The 18603-nt window shown below is 27.1% G+C and overlaps 1 protein-coding gene across 1 annotated transcript in view; it reads right to left on the bottom strand.

The window, feature by feature from the left end:
• The window catches only part of LOC105193922 (tachykinin-like peptides receptor 86C), a 54845-nt gene that overhangs the window by 24848 nt on the left and 11394 nt on the right, over window positions 1–18603 (bottom strand). Inside the window, exon 2 of the mRNA XM_026130649.1 lies at window positions 3704–3917. Coding sequence (XP_025986434.1) covers window positions 3704–3917 — 214 coding nt within the window. The remainder of the gene's footprint in view (window positions 1–3703; window positions 3918–18603) is intronic.

Genomic DNA, 18603 nt, shown 5'->3' with positions numbered 1-18603 from the left:
TGAGGGTAAACCTTATTTATCGCACATCACAGACATTGATTAATACTGTCGAGTATTGTTCTAGTTACGTGTTAGCATGGTGTATCATGTGTAATTTAACTCTATATGTATTGGCAAGCTCTACATACAATTCCCGAACGTCTTGTCTTTTTTATAATATAGATATATCAAGTTACCGCATAAACTTGTGTATAAACAAAGATTGTTGCTACACTCATCAATATATTTATGTAGTTGTATATATATTAACGTCACGCATTTCTATTTATTTTAAAAAATATTGAATATAATTGTATAACTGGGCATTTATGAAAGACATTTTACACATATGACAATATTTTAATTTGGTATGGATAATTCTATTTCTTTTTTGCACGAAATTGACAATAAAATAAATTTTCCAATATTAAAGTAATATATAATATGTGTAAAATAAAATAAAATAAGAATATTATTAAAAAACGAAATAAAAAGTATCTATGTATCTGACATATTCCATGATAGTAAAATTCGGAGCGCGTAATTGTGAGACGATATCGATTTTCGTTAACGTGACGCGATTTATATAAAATTGGTTATTAGCATTATTAAGTTTCGATTAATATTTATGTAATAAAGAATGAGCGATGCGCGTTAGAATTTTATCTGCAATAAATTTAACCTTTTCATCTTTCGCAACAAAAATAAAGGAAAAAAGACCCCTCTAATATAAGATAAAATGTTGCATGTACTTGATAAAAGAGAGCCCGTAATAGGCAGTTATATATACATAAAGCTAAATGAAGCATAAAATATGTTGAAGTATTCTTTCTTTTCCAGGTTTAGTTAATTTTTTGCTAAAATGTTATAATTTATGAAATATAAACAGTATAAAATATTAAGGTAAATCGGTAATTGAAAATAAATAAGGAAAGTTAAAATCTATTGTTTATTTTGTATAATTGTATATATTCTTATAATTTATACGTAAATAAGATTACAAACATATAAAGATTAATAATAAAGAAAATAACTGGATATTAAAATATTAAAATAATTAAAAATTAAACAATCTTTATCGTTAAAATTGCCGTACACTAAATTAACTTTTTAGAAAAAAAATAGTAAAGATGATTTTTCTAGTCGATTAATAATGAGTTTGATTATTAATACAATTGCAAGTTAATAGCTGTAAGAAATATTAATTGTGTAATAATAATTAATAAATATCTTATATTTAATTAAATCATTAATAGATCATTTATAATCAAATGCATGAAAAGCATAATGGATGTCAATATTATAAATAGTTATCCAGTTATAAACATCTTGAAAGTAAATCGATAAATTGATTTAACGACTCTAAAACTTGGGAGAATTATAATACGTAATTATAAACTTTTAAAATCCTTCAGTATTTAATTTCCCGATATCCAAAGATAATATTATAGCAATTAAGATAGAGAAATCAACATAAGAAGCATATTAATATTGTTAATATTAACAAAAGGATCTTAATAAATATTCTAGTTTAAAATCTTTAAAAATTTGAAACCATACAATAGAACGCCTAAAAAATACGTTCCTAAAGTATTATTTCGAAATTCGAAAAATCGTTGAAATTAGAAGTGAGTTAGAAATTAGAAGTGAGTTAGCTTAGAAAGAAGCCGCGTACGATTATTTAATGCGTTTAGAATCTGAACTTCAAATAGGGATCCGATCGCTTAAACCACAAGAAATGCTCTTGTTGCTGACCAAAACAACGTGCAACGTAGAGAAGACAAATAAATTTCTTGAACTAGAAGATTTTTTTTAGGGATCAAGAACAGCAGATTAATGTAAAATTAACTGAAAGTATACAAAAATTGTGTACTAATAGTATCAAAATATTAAACGCGTTTTTCTCAAAACCTATTTTTTTTGCATTTTTTTAGTTAGTTAGATAACGGCTAAACCTTTTCAATAAAGTTAAAAAGTTAAAAAAAAATTAATATTAACAATTTCTTTTTGCATAAAGAAATTGTTACTTAGTGAAAATTGTAACTTTTTTTTCAAAATTATATACAATTTTAATTTATTTAATTACAAAATATTTGAATATATTCTTCTCAATAGTTGTATTAAAATGTGCATTTAAAACGATAAAATATTATTCTTCCTTTTAAAAAGATAATGAAAAATCACCTTTTCTTGTCCCCTAAAGTAGATTCCTCTCTTAAAAGATGGATGTATGAAAGAGGATATTAAATATGTTATAGGTAATCTTTAAAAAATGTAAAAATCCATTCTTAAAAAAGCCGTATATTGTAAAACATTGTTCAGAAATAATTTTAATGTCGAATAGATGGAATTCAAGCACATATGATACAACAATACTCTTTAGTATGTGTGTGTTGAGTGGGTGTTACGAGAGAGAGAGAGAGAGAGAGAGAGAGAGAGAGAGAGAGAGAGAGAGAGAGCGAGCTATGTTGCTGAATTTTTTACGTTCAATAAATAACATGTTTGCGTACTCACTTCGCGAATGTTTTTTTTTTTAAACTGCCCTAAATAACTCTTAATACGGTTGTGAGTGTGAAAGCTACTTTTAATTTTGAATTATAGAAGAATGTATCACTCATTTCAAATAAAATATTTTAATACGATTATAAAATAATTTTAAGAAAACGTTTTTAGCCTAAAGCCTTTTGTTTAATGTTGTATAGCATTAACCACAACGTGTGCAACGGTATTAAAGACATAAAGTAGAGCAAAGGATTCTATTAAAAAGCAAAAGACTGTACATTGAAGGAACGAAATAACTGAAGTAAAACAATATAAGATAAAAAAGAAGATCGATTTATTGGAACGTATTATAGTACATTTACAGCACACTTTACTCTCTTCCTGAACAAACGTGTGAAATGGTACGTTCCAGTCCATCTCTACAAGATATTGCACTCGGTATCGATCGCATACAAATGATACCAAAAGTCAAATAGCGATATTTCGCAAGCATTTTCTTCGCGGCTTAGATACAGCGATTTTTCCGCAATGGTAGTTTTTTCTCTCGTGTCGCCATTAAAAAGGATCTATGGAACCAAGTGTTCGTATGTCTCCATTTTCCCGACGTATTTCAAGATTAACCACGTAAACTCGCGTATGTTGACGGGAAAACGATTGTTTTATACCATATCAAAATAAATCGATGAAGAAAACAAAAACTAAACCGCCATTGTTGCGAAGAATAAAAAATATAATGGGAGACAATGGAAAACTGGTTTATAGATACTTATAAATTACACGTTAAATATAACATGTAAGATATATGTAGATACGTAAAGTATAGATATATAAATTATTTATTACATCTGCATATTAAAATTATAATGACCAATATGACTTTTTTTATAAAAGAAAAGAAAAATAAAAAACAAAATCTGTTTTATTATTTTTATTTGATGTATAATTTATGCTTTTTATAATTTATCATTATTACATAATCTGTTTTTCCGACAATTTCTAAAACGAGAATTTTCTTTAGTAAAATAAACTTCAAAAAAGAATTTCAAATTAATTTATCGTTTATCGTTAGGAAATGTAAAGCTACAATTTAAAAAATTTTTATAAAAAATTATATAACACCTTTAAATGACTGAAATATAATATTGGAAATATTGCGTAGGGAAAGAGAGAAAGAGAGAGGGAGGGAGAGAAGTGTGTAAAGAAGTTCCTAATGAAAACTTACCTGTCAAATGAAATTACGACGAGAGTAAAAACGCTGGAAGCGACGGTCACGTGTGCTACGAAGTTGTTGATGGTGCAATACACCATTCCGAAGGGCCAATTAGAGTTGAGGAGGAAGATAAAGTTGAAGGCGCAGTTGAGCAATGACATCATAAGATCCGCAACGGAAAGATTTACCAGGAAGTAATTAGTTACGGTACGCATTCGCCGATGAGCTGAAACAGAAGTGAAAAATAAGAAAAACCTATAAAAGTCATGTTAACGTTTTTATTGTACTCTTAAATTATTAGCGGAAAAGTTTGATGTTTTAATACCCGTTTTTATCTCCTTCCTTTTTTATTTTCTACTTTTAAATTAAGAACTCTTTGCAGGTGTATTATTGTGACTTTTGTCATTACTTGAGTACAACTGACGGTAAATTTTTCCGCACATGTTCCTGCAAACCCCCACGGATATTAAAATTCTAAACACTTATCGTTGTAAGAAATACGTCCAAGTAGACATTTTTAAAAATGGAACATCTGTACTTGATGTACCTTTCTTTCCATCTCTTTACTATTTATCTTTCAGAAGGTAAGAAGCTTTAAAGAAGTGGAAACCATTAAATTACTAAATTTCATGTCAAAAAACAAAAAATCTAAAGCTTTTACTGACAAAATGCAAAATTGTATGTATACAAATATTTTTTGTTGAACGTCATAAATTTATTGTTCTTTATAATTACCTTGCTGTCAGTTGACATATAATTCTATTTTTGATCAATTTTTCACGAAATAATGTTTTTAAAAGTTATTTTGTTTCAACCGCTAAATACAATGAATTTTTAAATTATGCAAATGATATTTATTTTTAATTAAAACGTATCACATATTTATCCAATATTATTGTACTATTTATAAAAAGTCACAATGTAAATTAATATTTTTATACGGGCCTTTGTAACACACAAGTATAAAATAATATTTTCTAATATTGCGTCGCAATAATACTTTTTTTCCTTTTCGTTTAGAACCTATATAGTGCTTTGTGGCTGAAAGAAAATTGCTATTACGCTTGGGGTATCTGCTGACGATACTTCACAACGCATAAATAATAATAACTGATTTAACCAGGCATGTATACTAAATACTTGTTAAGAGCACCTTGTAAAAGACACTGAATACTTATTCAGAAGAAATAATGTGAAATATCTGTGTTTTTCATCTGCCGTCCAATAGCTTCTACGAAGGACATTAATACGTTAAAAACTTTATCAAGTGGTGTGGTAAGTTTGCAAACTTACGAAAACTTGTATTGTAAAGAGAATAGAACTATAATATATCTTGGTGATACATGGTGACAAAGATTTAGACATAAAATTCCAAATTAGAAATCAGTTATTAGTTTTGTATATTTCTATATCAAAAATATACGCGTAAACACATTCAGATAAGAAAGTTAAAAAATTAGTAAGTTTTAATTAAAATAAATTCTTCTTATATTATTGATAATTATATTATTAATGTGTTTGTGAAAACTTTACTACTTTTATGCGTAAATTTTATTATATCACGTATATGTATACATATTATTTGCATTATATTACATATATGTAGATAAAAACAAGATAATATTATAAAATAATATTATAAAATAATATTATAAAGTAGTCAAGATAATTTGATAACTATTTCCAATTTCCAAATAGGAAAAACACGTTAAGTATTAAATACTGGTGAAACATTAATTTTATACCGAAAAAATGGTTTCTACATTTTAGTACTGGTCCTGTAGCGGACCAATTTTAAAATAACAATGTGATATTAGCCTAATATATGGTTTGGTATTGAGCAGTATTAACCCAGCGTATAGCATCGTTAGATTTTCATGTCAGTACTGAAATTGACAATAGATGTTTGTCGGTCATTGATATTGAACAAGTATACTGCCGGTAGATTTTCGTCTGTACTGAAATTGAAAGATTGTTTGGTAGCACAAAGAGGTACAGGACTCCTTTATCAGAGGGACGCGCGATTCTCTCGTGCATAGAAATACCGCGCAGTGCATTCTAAGTAATGCAACCACTTAAGGCTTGACATCTATTGTATTTTCTTGTGTTCTTGATGTTTTTTAACATATTTAATTCAATCCTTTCCCTTTTACGCTCCTTTCTTTCCTACCATTCTTTCATTATTCTTTTCGTTTTGTTCTTTGGGATTTAAAAAATTTTTCTCGTTCCTCATTACACGGAATGTTAACCGCTTAGTTCCATTCTATTCTTCATGGCTTATTTCTCTCCATCTTTTTCTTATATATACAGGTTATAGGTCACATTCCTGGGAACTATCAAGAAATACATGAAAAGTAAGAAGAAAAAAAATGAACGTTCTTGTGATGGAACGAGCTTTTAAAGATTCTATATTAGAGAATCGCAATATTGAATCAGTATCAATTTTTGGTGCAGTATTATTAACGTTATAGTATTAAAAATGAGCATTATTTGCTATTGTTGCAATACACAATATTGCTATAAATTTTAACATAGTATTATATATATTGCAGTATTAAAATTTATTTTTACTAATGTACATACTATTACAGTAATTTTAAAATCAATATAAATATATGATACTATTGCAAGATGTAGAGAACATGTATCAATTATTGATATGAATTACTGTTATGAATAAATGAATGAGTGAGAAAGAGACTGTAATTCTATACTGTAGCAATATTTCAAATCTTGGCCAATTTATCTTAATATTCTAGTATTACATTGATATTAATATTTAGTGTACTGCGTCGATATTCAATACTAAAAGTTGGCATTAGACAGTATCTTACCAGTATTTTATTTGCATTTAAATTATTAATTAAATTTTTTCTTGTGTAAATGTTTTGTTATTTGTTAGTTTATGACTTTTTATAGTTTTTATAAAAACTCATTGGTATTCTCGACAAATAGTAAATTGACATCAACGCTATCTCTAAAAGAAATCTTCACCGTACATAAATCAAGTTATTAGATTTTTGAAATACAATTTGTCTCTGCCAATCTGAATTTGATTAACGGTGCTTATTTACAATTCAGATAACAGTGGGTACAAATTTACTGACTAGATTTATCTATGTATTTGATGATAATTTTAAAAATATTTATTACTGGAGTCATTTTTCATTGTGCTAATTTTTCTCTGTTATAATGTAATAAAACTTATTTATTTTTTATTAAAGTACTTTAATTGGCCAAATTTTTGTCATGATTTAAGAATGCAAATAATATATGTACATGCAAAGAAAGAGTTTTGTTTACTAAGTTTATAAACAGTACACAGTACTGTTTATAAGCTTAATAAATTAAAAATTATTATTCTACATCAAGAAGTTGTTTGACGCTCTTCTATTCTCGTGTTTTCATGACTTTCCTTTGATAGAAATGTAAATAATATTCTTGTTACACAAATTTGATAGTGATACTTGAGACCACATTGATTGCATGTAATGAGGTATATTGTGTGTACGTAATGTGTGTGTGTGTGTGTGTGTGTGTGTGTGTGTGTGTGTGTGTGTCTTTCTCTTGTTTAAGTACATGTATTTACTTTCAAAGAACTCTTCTAAAATCGATACTTAGTAGTTACATATTAATAACTGTGGTATCTATATCGTAATTTTATTAAAATGTTAGCAATACATCATATATTTTTACATAAAAATTGTACAATTTGACTTTTATTAGAAAATAAAAAATTTTGTTTTTTAAATAATCATAGATTAAAGAAGACTAATTGCATTTAAATTAGATATTGTGAAACTAGTACTAAATGGTAAATTGTTTGAAAATAAATTATGTGTTAAATGTGTTAAATAGATGTAAAATATGTATGTAAAATAGATTAATTAATCAGTTGTCATTATCAATTGTCTCTCTTGTTTTGCAATGAGATTGTCTACAAACATGGATATATGTATATCGATTTTTGAAATTGTAAATTTTTATTAATTATTAACAGTAATTTGCATCATTAATGTGTCCACAAAAGAATAAAGGTTTTATTTTAATTAACAATAAAAGTAATTAACAATGAAAGTAAGTAATATAATTATAGAAAATATAATTTACTATTTCTAAATCAAATACATATTTAATTCTCATACATGGATAAAAACAATAATTAGAAAGCATTTTTTTCTTTTTAATTTACATTTAGTGAAACGTTTTAGTCACTGAATTATGCGAAAGTCATAGTAGAGTTTATGATACTCATCTTTCATAGTCATAAATTATACTACTGACTTTATAACACGATACATTCTAAGTGCAATCGCAAAAAAGAACAGAAATTTAAGACTAATGCGCAACACATTATCATATAGGTAATTACATGGTTTGTGATCGATGCAAAGGTTATATATAATTGTAAATGCAATTTGTACACAAATATAATATAAAAATCTCTTTTATATGAACGGTCATTTCTAATTACAAAATTGATCTTACCTAATTTCTATTTTGGAGACAAAACTAGTTATAAGAATATGGAAGAGAGACAAACTGAATGACTGATTGAACTTTTATTGATATTTTACAGCAAGCCCTCTAAGAATATAAAAATATTGAATAATGGATTTAATGATTACAGAAAGAAAGAGAAAAAGAATAAATACAAAAAAAATAACTAAAAGATAAATAAAAAGAACGTAAGAAACAAATATTGAATGAAATAAAAAATAAGGACGCAGTAATAACAAAATCAAAATAGAGTAATTACAAAAACAAAATGAAAAAAATAGCTTTTGGCTATATATAAAATGCTTGAGATTGGCTCGGCTCTCCCTCCCGTAGATGACAGAAGAGTTAACGTTTAAATATGCATACCTGCTTCCTAAAAGAGAGAAAGAGAGAGAGAGAGAGAGAGAGAGAGAGAGAGAGAGAAACAAGTTTATTTTATAATTTTTTAAAATAAAAATATATTTTATATTTGAAATTTATGTGTATTATGTGTATTATCAAATCAAAAAGAAAATTATTTTAATTTAAATTGTAACAAATAAATTGCATAAAATCTTTTGAGATATTCATCATATATCATATTTTATATTTACAATCCAAATCATCGCCACTCAGAATTTTTGCTACTGAAATTCTTTGCGAAGTTGGTCTTTTAGAAAGTTTATACGAAGTTATGGTTGAGTTAACAATTTGAATATAAAAACGAGGTACTTTTGCTTTATTAAAATTTGTTGATCTGTACAAAAAAGCTTTGTCATCCCTAAAATGATTTGAATATGTATAATAAAATAAGTGTAATAATAAGTAATTATTTAAAGTATAATGCATAAGAAATTAATAAATTAAAATTGTTGTAATAAAGTGAAATATTCGTGCTATTGAGAAGAAACTGCAATTTTTGTTATTTTTTCTAAAACTAAAATTTTTCTCTCAGTATTTATTTATATGAGAAAAATATCAAGAATTAATCTTGAATGTTTTCTTTCAATTTTATTTGTGTTTTGGAATATTATTAACTCAAAAAAACGAGGAGAGTATAAATATTAAATATATTCAATATACCTCTAAATTTCTATGAATAAAAGTGTTATACAAATCGAATATTTAATTTACTATTTTATTTTTCGTAATAAGAAGAATATAATAATATTAATAATGTTAAAAATATAAATTCACGGAGAAAAAAAATCAAGGTTTCTTCAGCAGAATAATAATAGTATTTTTCATCTATCTATGTAAAAGAGTTATAAAAACTATAATACTTTGAAAGTGATCTGTATGGTTGTCTCGACCTTAGCAAATGTAGTTGCTATATAGATGTTACAATCTACTATACTGTAACCATATTATCAGATGACAACGAGGATAGTATGCTATCAGAAACATAATAGAATCTGTTCACACGTAGTTCAGTCAACAACAAATTGGTGTTAAAAACAGAGCAGCTTTACACGCAATTTAGAAGTTTGATGCAAATTGGCAGAAACCTAGCAGAATCTGCTATTAGATTGGCTTATAAGTTATATCGGTAGACTTTACTGGAAGAACACAAGTTTAATACTCATGCGATTACTGCTAATCTGTTGGTCTACTACAAACATTTCGCCGACGGAGATATAAATAATTCACAAGAAGGATCACAATAATACGAGTACACACTTTATTTTATGTGTGAAAATACTTCGCGAGTTATTGGTGCTGTCTATTCTGTTGTGGAGTCAAATTCTTAGCGCTATGCCGTGTAACTATACCTAATAGATCTCTCAATCATACTATTTATTCTATTGCAGATCATATTATGAAACAACCATATATGAGGATATTCTAACTGTTACTTATTATAATGAATATTACTTATCATAAGAACTATGGTTGTAAGAACTGTATGGGCATAATAAACAACTGTATTCAATATAAAATTAATAATAACAAGTAATATCAATATATGTAACTAGAATTTATACATGTTTCTTTTTCAAACATAGAGAATATTGCTGTAATAACATAGCAATTTTTTCTGTGTCTTTAACTTAGACACAATAGTTTGAACTATTTATCGCAGTATTATTATATCTAAATTTAAAATATTAATATTTTATGAAAAACCTTAATTATCTCCATTGCTAAGACGCATGTAAGATTTTGATAAATGATCTTTTCATGAAAAATGATATGTGATAACTTTCCGAGATATACATTTCTCAATTTACGCTATTAGCAGAACAATCAAAATCGACCGTTTGTAATAAACGTAAGCGGATTGCAAGCCTCAATGCAGAAACTTCAACGATGTGGAAATTTATGGTATGACGATTTATGGATTAACGATAATTGCATCAAAATTTGTCAAATGTGTGACTTTAGATTTGTAGAAATTAATGAATGATACTTTTTATTTTTATTTGTAAAATTTTTTAAAAATATTGATTAAAAAAATACCTGAGTATTAATACCAAGAAATAATGTAAATTACTATTTACGCTATGAATATTGGAATGTTAAAAATATTTATAAAATGTAAATTAAATATTGAAGGTAGTGACGGTGACATCTAAGTGACTACAAATTGCTCAATTTGTAGGAAACATGGAATATAAAAAGCAAATTCAATTTAATATAGAAGTAGAGTGAAAGGAGAAACAATGGAAAAGGTAGCAGCTGCAACCAAGATGCCTTGCTTTGAAATTTCTAGTAAAATAAAAATAAAAGAGCTGAAATGGATAATTACAAAAATTGGATTACAAACTTATATTACCAAATAAAACTACAGCATATATGTATCTTGTAAATGAAATTTATGGTAGAATACCTGTTGAATACGATTCCGAAAAGAATATACTTCTTTCTAATTTTGCTGTCTTTTTCTTATTAATTTTATTTGACAAATATAAAAAATAATCGCATTAAAAGTAATAAATTATGAGTAAGTAAATTTTAATAAAATACTTTTACAAAATGTTACAAAATTATATTTCATAATATTGTTTATATGTTTTATTAAAGTTGATATATTTTTATTGTATGTATATAACAGAAAAAGAAGAAAATGAAAAAGCGATAGAGAAAAGGAGAGGGTTATCGAATATCATTTTATTTTTTGACAATAACTCAATAAATATTAATGCGACACAATTCTAACCGCCAATTTATTAGTCATAGAGTTTTACCAATCACCCTATAAATACAAGTTTATTGGATATATACACTGAAAGTAATTTATAATTTTCTAATGTGTTAGTAGAATAAAGTGATCGTGGAATACTAACAACTGATGTCATAAAAGGCATTTTTATTTATTAAAAAGAAAACAAATTAATGATCTTCCGTAGATTTTACACACAAATAAGTGTCACAAAACAAGGTTTTATGAACATTTCCTAAAACATACTTTATTAAAAAAAATTTTCTTTAAATAATGTTTTCGGTTTAACAATTTTTTAAAATAAAACTTATAATTTTTTAACATAATTTCTTTCCTTTTAATAAACAGGGAGATGTACATGGCGGATGACCATATTCCACAATCATAGTCCACATATAATATGACTTTATTTTCCGAATTCGCGCGCGTACACACATTACGATAAACATTAAATGCAATGTTAATCGAAATTCACATTTAAGGCCTTCAAGTTAGACTAAAGTTAAAAAATTGATATGTAACATACTTCTGAAAATTACGTAGAGAATGCATATCTGTGAAAATTTTTGTCACCTGCAGAAAACTAAAATTCATGTTTTATAGAAACACAGAACACTAATGACCAGTAACCATCGTACAATATTTAAATAGATTGTAACGACGTAATTTTAATGTTTGCTCTTGGAATTCAATGGGAATTATACTACGAGAAACATGATATTCCACTACCTCGGATATATTCCGCAATCGCCGTCCTTTCTGTATATATATATATATATATTTTTTTTTTTAAACTTTTCTTATTTCTTCAAAAAATAAACCGTAAAATCGAACTTTTATAGGGGGAACGTAGATCACGGGTAGTTCACGAAAGTATCTTACAATATTTTATGAGTATTGAAAATATCACAATACTCGCCACATAATATCCTTATCATATAATATACGCCAACCACATGTTCTATATTGTGAAAAAACTGGATTAGCTACTTGTTATCCGTTGAGTGCTTTTCCTATTCTTTTTACCAAGAAGTTTATATATATTTACCATTTCGCGTTACTTTGAAAGTATAGCGATGCTGAATGCTGAAGTTTAAAGTACTGCGGTAATTTAATTTTTTCGAAATTCTCGGAGTGGTGCACAGTTAAATGGTCATAAGTAGCATAATTAAGCATTTTCTTAATATGAAATTATAGGTATATATAGAAACGTAAACTAAGCTCTTTTGCACGAATTACAGTAGTACATACTACTATAAGCATTACAATATTCATATAGTATCGTAGTTAAGAGAAGTATTTTAATTTAATCGAAATGATATAATGTTCTCATTATAACAAAATATAGTCTTTGAATTTTAAAAATGTTCATTCTGATTTTTACCACAATGAATAGAATATATATTCAATATATTCAATTTGAAATTAATTCTCATAATGCAATGCCATTATTAAAGCAACTGTCGCCATATGCTTGTTCATTTCTATAATGTGTAACGTTGTCTATTCCAAAATTCTAACGGATATTATTTGCTCATTTAAATTAAATTATCATCTAATTATTACAACCGCATTCTTAATGAGCGAACGATTTGGTCATTTTTTGCATTATCTTCATTATGATAATTTGGTTGAGCCCGACTATGCAGCAAACTACACGGAAGCTATTACGCTTGTGCTTGTCCCACTACTCAACGCAAATGAGCTCTCATGTCACTCGTCAAACATATCTTATCAAGATAAGAATCTTCTACAATCAGCTCATTAACCGTCCTGTTTGAGTACCCGTTTAAACTGATGTGGCTATAATTTGACGCAATAGTTATAGTATGCACTTAGTACGGTTGTGATATTACTGCACAAAAAGTTCAAGTCTTTTTTATAAAGCTCCTTTTTTAATGGCGACCCACATTGGTCCAGATGTTTCAAATTCCGCTCTCAACTTTTCCATTAATGATAATATTTGTTCTCATGTACGGATCTCTTTCTTAAATAAAAATATACATTTAATTATCCTTCAGTACGCTCTTTTTGCATAAATTTTCGTGAAATTATGTTGTAATAAATGCAGACAGTTATTTATATATTTAAAATGAAATTAACTTTCCTTAACGGCTGTCTTTCATATACAAACGTATTTTATTGAATTTATTTACGCTTATTTAATAAACAGATATGCAAATACGTTTTGAAATGATATCGAGATAATTATATTAACATACAGTTATGTCGTAGTTATTTTGTAGTTTACCTTCTAATTTCTCGTAGATTTATGATGTGCATTTCAAAGTTATTTTATTATACATATATTTATTCAAGTTCATGAAATATTGCTTTAGAGAAGTTTCACATATATACTGTCTACCATTTCGAAGATCTACCAAAACTTTAGAAACACACGTTTCTCAAATAAAAAAATTGCAATGTAATATATAAACATTTTTGTATAAAATACAACTTTTTTTAAATTATTTCAGAATATTATCAAAATAAGCCAAGTTAGATATTTCACATGTTTTTCAAAAAAACATCGATAATACAATATTAATTGTTCTTAAGACTGATAGTTGTATTATTGAATATCAGCAAATCATTTTGTCTTTAAATATTACAATATTAGTATGTGTATAGTTATAAATTTCAAATGCTATTACTACGCACGTACGACTAAAGTAATATTGACATAACAAAAGTAAACAATCACTATGTAAATTATACATGTGGTATATCTATAACATATGTATTTATATACATATGAATATTTTGGATATTATTAAAATTAGTATAATGTATTATAAATATCATATTTTAGTACAATATTTATAATATTTTTGTAACAATATTTATCAGTTTTATTAAACTTTTTATTATTTTCATATAAGTCAATTGATTTTTGTTTGTACTTTTGTAAGAGTTTGATATCTTTTTATATTTTTTATTAGAAAGGACATAAATAGTTAACTATAGTTGAAGTCTAACAGCGTTGACAAGTCGGCCACAATTTCCAGAAATGTGAAACTAATGGACTAATAAATAAATTTTAACGGACGTAATACATGTGTTTCAAAGCTTAACGCAACAGTCGTCACCAATATATATTTTGTCCATTTGCAAACGCCAATTTCACTTATTGATCGAATGTGTGCTTCAATGAATATTGTATTATAACTCGCGGTCGGAACAATACTAAATTATATTTGACGCGATAAATATTAATTACACTTGATTTACACTATTTGAAGTTACAACTTGTTTCGGATATGTAAGATTTAACAAAAGAACAAATTTTCTCCAAACACATGAAATGATCCCCTTACTAACATGCAGTTTGGTGCTCGGGAGAGAATTGCGTTCTGTTTTTTTTTTTTTTTTTTTTGAGGACTCATCTGTTTCAACGGTCGCTCTATTTGGAGCAAACTAAGCGCGAACTGAGTTTGAGATGGCCCTATAGTGGATGTAAATTTGTGAACAAAACTCCGCAAGAGCTTTCGACGGAAGTACTTGTAAAATTGAAATGTTAATGAAATCAAATATTTGTCAGACAGGAATAATCATATTTTAGTTCTACACTGGTATGTATGCTTGAAATTCTGAAAAAAAAATTTGAACGTTATACTGAAATTTCAACCAATGAATAAAAGTTGCATTGATTTTCAAAGAAAATCAATTTATATTTGCTTTAGCGAACAAAAATACTATTGAAAAAAATTTGATTGGTAGTTAAAATAATGAAGTTTACATCATTATTTCAAACTGTAACATTTTGAAATTTTCTTTTCAAATACTTTTCATTGAATAGATTAAGTAAATGCACTTGTGTATTATTGCATTAATAGATATGACGCATATCGTGCGTGCCGCTGAATTAATCAAAATGTTAAACGTACATTAGGTAATTAGAAGTGCTCTTGGCGTGTGCGCGCGGAAATTGCATATAAAATCGTAATTAATTGATATATTATCTGGTTATGAGCTAGAAAGAAAAATACTGATTTCATTAGGTATATATAACGTATAATATATGCGTAATGTAGAGTATTAATACGTTTTTATGAAAGATTCAATTCACGTAAAAATATATATTAATGGTGTCATTCTTTTTCTTTCACAAATTCACTATTAAGCTTGTGTAAAAAAAGGATTTATTAATTTTTTTATAATATCTATTAAAAATTGTATTATATTTTTGATAGACATAAAGGTTTGTTGTATTTTATTAACACTTTTCGTATTTTACTATACTAACACTATTTTTCATTTCACTATTTTTGCTTTTAACATTCGTGTTCTCTTAATAGAAATCTCTGCGGTTTTGGATGATTTATTTGTTTCATTACTTGTTGGTGTAGAAGATTTTCAATTTTCGCAGGTTTATACTACAAATTTACTAGTATTGAACTAAATAAAGTTGTATACGTAGCCGCGAGTACAATCGTATTTGTCGAATCCTTATTCCGCGGAAGTTCGACGTGTCACTCAACGAGGATAAAGTTTCATTAATTCGATGTCTCCGTAATCACATTGTTCGACCACGACAGCGGATAAAATAAAACGACTTCCTCTCTTTCTTTCCTCTCCTTTTCTTCCTTATTTCTATTATTAAATTTTATTATTTATACTATTAATTTCTACTATTAAAATAGAATATTTTATTTAAATGAGTTATTATAAATTTTTATTATAAACGATATATATAAATATTTAAATATGTATTTGCTTCCTCTTTTTAGAAAAATAACCTTTAGATTAAAAATAAACACTTATTTTTTATATAAATAAAAATCATAAAATTGTAAATTTTATGAAATTGATTAATGTGTATTTATAATTTGAATAAATATATAAACATGACACAAACTTCCAAAAATATACATCAATAATAATTTATAGAAATAAATAGCACAAATGAAATTGACAAACAATAAGACAAACAATTTGACTAATTTCGTACATTTCGAATAATTCGTAATTGTATCTTCTGATAACAAAATGTTCCAAAATAATATCAAGCAATGCGAATTTTGCCAACAAAATAGAAACGTGCTCTTTCCCTGGATTATAATTATTTCGATATTATGGTGCACGCTTTAATAACATGTGTTTGAAATTCTGTAACTAATATGACGTTATTTTGAAATTCTATCGAAGAGACTAAATCATCTACGTAAAATTCATATCATTCGAGAGAGATTGAATATGTATTTAAAAAAGTCAGTAGTATATTAGCTCCGAAAACATTGGTATGCATACGATGATGAAAATAACTGAATTTGCGCATGTTCCACATATCTTTGATAAGGGTTTGCGTCTATAAATTACAAGAGTTTTGTGGGTCAGAATCAATAGCGAAATGAATTTCAATCCGATCTCCTTTGGGTATTTTAAAACTTTTTCTAACATATTGCTGAAAATATATCAAATTTGTACACAGAGTAAATTACTTTCTTTCAGATATTACTTACGGGTATATAGTCAATCTGGTAAATATCAATTCCCCAAGCAGCAGACGATGTTTTTTAAATAGTTTTTACATATTTATAAACGTTATATTGAAGAAAAAATTTTAAAAAACATTTAAAAAATGTTTGTTTATTTAGTGTGAGTGCATCAGAAACAAATAATCAACAAATATTGTTATAATAGCACAATATTTGCAAAATATAATTTGTTAGAGGCATTGAATACAATCTTTCTTTTTATTAAACAAATTACACGTGTCATGTAGATCTTTATATATGATTATATAATATTTTAATTAAAATTTTATTAGAGAGAAGATTTTTGCGAATAAAATAACCAATAGAAAAAATTGAAAAAGTAATTAAAAAAAAATAAAACTTGACATACATATTAATGAGTTTAAAATTTTAAAAATAATTATTTTTGTATACAAAATTTTATTTATATTGATCTTTATGGAAATTTTATTTATATTCTGATCTTTTAACAAGTAGATGTTTTAATAACAAGTGAATATTTAATCGCAACATTTTATGTTATCAACAACAGCATGTATAATGCAATGGCTTCACAAATCGTCATACATTAAGGTACAGGCAAAAAGTGAGCGATTTTGTTTGCATCAAAAAGCATTTTGAACTTTGAACACATGTTTTTCTGGAATGGATCGTCGTGACTGCAACGCTGCTTAAAGCTCCTCCTTCGTCACGATTCACCTTTGATATATTCTCAGCTATTACTTATCGCGACAAAGCACAGCTTCGCTATTACAAATCCTTCTTTTCCGATGCGGACTAGCTGCAGGATCTGTATGTCTAAGAAATACGGTTGCTCGTTATATATGTAGCTAGATTTCTGTGAAATTTTATGTTTGTGCCATGCTGGTCAAGGCTCTTAATCCGCCGAGCCGTTGAAGTTTTCCCACTATGTGATCGATAGAAACTTCCTCGGCCCTACTCACTGAGTATTCGCACAGTCGAAAAGTTTCATCACGAATTCCTTCTGGCTGTCGAAAGGCATCGGAAATGGTGCGTAAAACATCGCAATTTCTTTGACTGATAAATTTCCGCTCGTAAATATACTTTCTCTTTGTTGTCGCGTCGAGGACGGATTGGTTTAGCACGTGCGCAAAGGGAAGACGAATGACGTTGATGGAGCAATAAATTTCACTCGAGGCAATTAATTTTATGATTTTTTTATTGATAACATGTGACTTGTAAAGTACAAATTCAATAATGCTTTGCAATAGCATAAAAGCAATCTGTACTTGAAAAATTAAAAACTTTTGTATAATACCATTATACATAAAAGTTTCAAACTTTTCCACAATTCAATCGTAGAAAACTCCTATTCTAATCTGTTATTTGATTCGGAGTTAAGTGATATTTATGGGCAATAATGAAAGGCTTTATTGGGTGTGTTGGGTAGAGATTTAATTTTTGAAACAAACACGCACAGCTAATATTATTACACGTATCGTACGCGTGTTCGACAAGGTCGAAATTCAGCAGCACGACTGCCTAATTTCTGCTAGTCGCTCTCAAGCTATCGAGCAGTACGCTATATTATATTCTCATACATTATTCTTGTTTCCGTTAATCGAACGATGTTCAACACGAGTTTGATTTTGCTTACTGAAAACATTATTCGCTCACGAAACATTCACGCTATTATTATTGATATGTTATATTTGTATATATATACAAGTTGTGCTGACTGTGAAATAAACGTTAGTTCAAAGAAACTATCGTGTTCGACTAACATTGCTTCAATACTCGTGAGATCTGCTCCAACAGGGTGATATGGAACG

Source organism: Solenopsis invicta, chromosome 6, assembly GCF_016802725.1.
Source record: "Solenopsis invicta isolate M01_SB chromosome 6, UNIL_Sinv_3.0, whole genome shotgun sequence".
In the NCBI taxonomy this organism is placed as follows: domain Eukaryota; kingdom Metazoa; phylum Arthropoda; class Insecta; order Hymenoptera; family Formicidae; genus Solenopsis; species Solenopsis invicta.
The sequence above is the reverse complement of the archived record's forward strand: the minus strand, read 5'-3'. Positions and strand labels throughout refer to the sequence as shown.